Source organism: Solanum tuberosum, unplaced genomic scaffold, assembly GCF_000226075.1.
Source record: "Solanum tuberosum cultivar DM 1-3 516 R44 unplaced genomic scaffold, SolTub_3.0 scf00316, whole genome shotgun sequence".
In the NCBI taxonomy this organism is placed as follows: Eukaryota; Viridiplantae; Streptophyta; class Magnoliopsida; order Solanales; family Solanaceae; genus Solanum; species Solanum tuberosum.
The window spans coordinates 512,942-515,278 of NW_006239240.1; the positions used below are offsets into that span (position 1 = coordinate 512,942).

A 2,337-nucleotide genomic window follows, 5' to 3' on the forward strand; every position below is an offset into this window, starting at 1 on the left:
GAAACACGAAAGAGAGGCTTTAAGGAAAATAGATTTTCAAAAATTAAATTTAGAAAAGGTCATTGTCAAGTGTCATGTCACTTCACACTTACCGATCGCTTTTGGGGTTGATGCCTCGAGATCTATCTGATTACTTGCTGGGGAAGTAATCAAAGTTGTTCCAAACTCCCGATGAACCTTATTGAAATTTTTTAGGTCAGTTAACTGTCTTGGCGCATACTGAACTGTTGATGAACAAACCATGAAATTTTTGAGATCCTCTAAAAAATTATATCCCAGTTGTAATTCTCAACGTAACTTCAGTCTTGACTTTGTTGGAGAGATCTTCTTCTTGAGAATTTTTGAGTTCCTCTAAAAAAATTTGTCCTAGTTTCTATTGTAAAGAAAATAGAAATCTTTCGGGAGATATGACTGAGCCGTTGTGGCTCCTATGTATCCCGTTGAGACATGAATTAGGTCAAACGTAGTTCTCCCTCTCGAGGATTAACAAAAATAAAAAAAATTACAAAGAAACCGACCGAGGCCGACATAGGCCACCTACGTATCTCATTCTTGAGAATTCAGGTCGAACGTAGTTCAAATACGAGGAAAAATATGAAAAAGGGGTGATCGAGGTCGACATAAGCTGCCTACGTACCTCATTCTTGAGAATTCAGGTCAGACATAGTTCATTACAAGAGGGATAAAATTTTAAACAAAGCGATTACAGGCAAATGGAATGATTACAAGGAAATAACAGGTATACAAACTGAAACTGCACACATAGTATCTCTTGACAGCATCTGAGTTGATCGGTTTCAGCCATTCGGTGCCATCCATATCCGACAGGACCAAGGCACCTCCAGATAACACTTTGCGAACCATGTAGGATCCTTTCCAATTTGGTGCAGATTTCCCTTTGTACTCATCTTGATGAGGGAAAATGCGTTTGAGAACCAACTGATCAATTTCAAATATTCTAGCTCTTACTTTCTTATGGAAAGCACAAATCATTCTCTATCGATACTGTTGACCATGACAAACCGCAACAATTCTCTTCTCATCAATCAATGTTAACTGATCAATCCGCTTGCAAACCCAATTAGTATCACTTAATTCAGCTTCTTGGATGATTCTCAATGAAGGTATCTCAACTTCGGCAGGTATAACTGCTTTTGTTCCATATACTAACAAGTATAGAGTAGCTCAAATCGACGTTCTGACAGTCGTTCCGTATCCCAATAAAGCATATGGCAACATCTCGTGCCAACCTCTATGATTATCAATCATTTTCCTAAGAATCTTCTTTATGTTTTTGTTAGCGGCTTCTACAGGTCCATTCATTTGGGGGCGATAGGCAGTCGAATTTCGGTGAGTAATTTTGAATTGTTCGCATATTTCTCTCATCAAATGACTGTTGAGATTCACACCATTATCAGTAATGATGGATTTTGGAACGCCAAACCTACATATCAAATTGCTGCGAACGAAATCAACTATAACTTTCTTGGTTACTGACTTGTACGAAGCTGCTTCCACCCACTTGGTAAAGTAGACAATGGCAACCAAAATGAATCTGTGTCCGTTAGAGGCGGCTGATTCTATTAGACCAATGACATCTATGCCCCAAGCTACAAACGGCCAAGGTGAACTCATAGCATTGAGTTCGTGAGGCGGGACTCGAATCAAATCACCATGCACTTGACATTTATGACATTTCTGCACAAACTTGCAACAATCATGCTCCACAGACATCCAAAAATAACCGGCCCGGAGGATCTTCCTAGCCAAAGTGAGCCTATTATTATAAGTACCGCAGACTCCAGCATGTATCTGTTCAAGAAGCTTTGCAGCTTCACTAGCATCAATGCATCTGAGAAGACCTAAATCTGGAGTCCCCCTATAAAGGATTGCTCAATAAAAAGCATTATTTCAATTTTTATGGCTTTTCTAAAGATATGTGGCTATCTCTTCCTTACCTTTATTTTGACGGAGAAGCCCTCGCTTGATTTAATTGATTGTATCGCAATAAGCAATTGTATGACTGGAAACATTTCACTGATAAATTGTCTTGCCATTACCGCAGACAAATTGTTAAGAAACTTGGATTGCCGCCAGTTGCTGATCTATTGCTACAAATAGATGCATATTTCTTTCGTATGAGTCGTCATCTGGATAACATTCAGAATACTCTATCGGCTTGCTACCAAAAGTTCTCTAACGCTCAAGCACGTCCAGATTTTACATCATCTTTGGCTGATAAGTGTGTCATAGAGGAGGTCGTCCAACAGAAAATTGGTTATGCTTTGAACGAGGACAACTTAAGCACTCCAGAGAATTCTGAGGTTTCTCATCCGA

General features: G+C 39.3%; 1 protein-coding gene across 1 annotated transcript; it reads right to left on the reverse strand.

Moving 5' to 3' along the window:
• Positions 1 to 690: 690 nt before the first annotated feature.
• LOC107063189 (uncharacterized) lies at positions 691 to 2,057 on the reverse strand. Its single transcript, XM_015314741.1, has 4 exons — positions 2,032 to 2,057; positions 1,251 to 1,879; positions 1,024 to 1,166; positions 691 to 939 (listed from the first exon to the last, which is right to left on the reverse strand). The coding sequence occupies exons 1-4, from the start codon at positions 2,055 to 2,057 to the stop codon at positions 691 to 693; spliced, it is 1,047 nt and encodes a 348-aa protein (XP_015170227.1).
• Between the last annotated feature and the right edge of the window lie 280 nt (positions 2,058 to 2,337).

Excerpts from the sequence above, each read along its gene's own strand:
- LOC107063189 (XM_015314741.1), bottom strand. The coding sequence starts at position 2,057 with ATGGCAAGACAATTTATCAGTGAAAT. Across the intron at positions 1,880-2,031 it reads AGACAATTTATCAGTGAAAT|GGGGACTCCAGATTTAGGTC; the intron begins GTTTCCAGTCAT and ends AATCCTTTATAG. Across the intron at positions 940-1,023 it reads ATGAGAAGAGAATTGTTGCG|TTGGTTCTCAAACGCATTTT; the intron begins GTTTGTCATGGT and ends GAAATTGATCAG.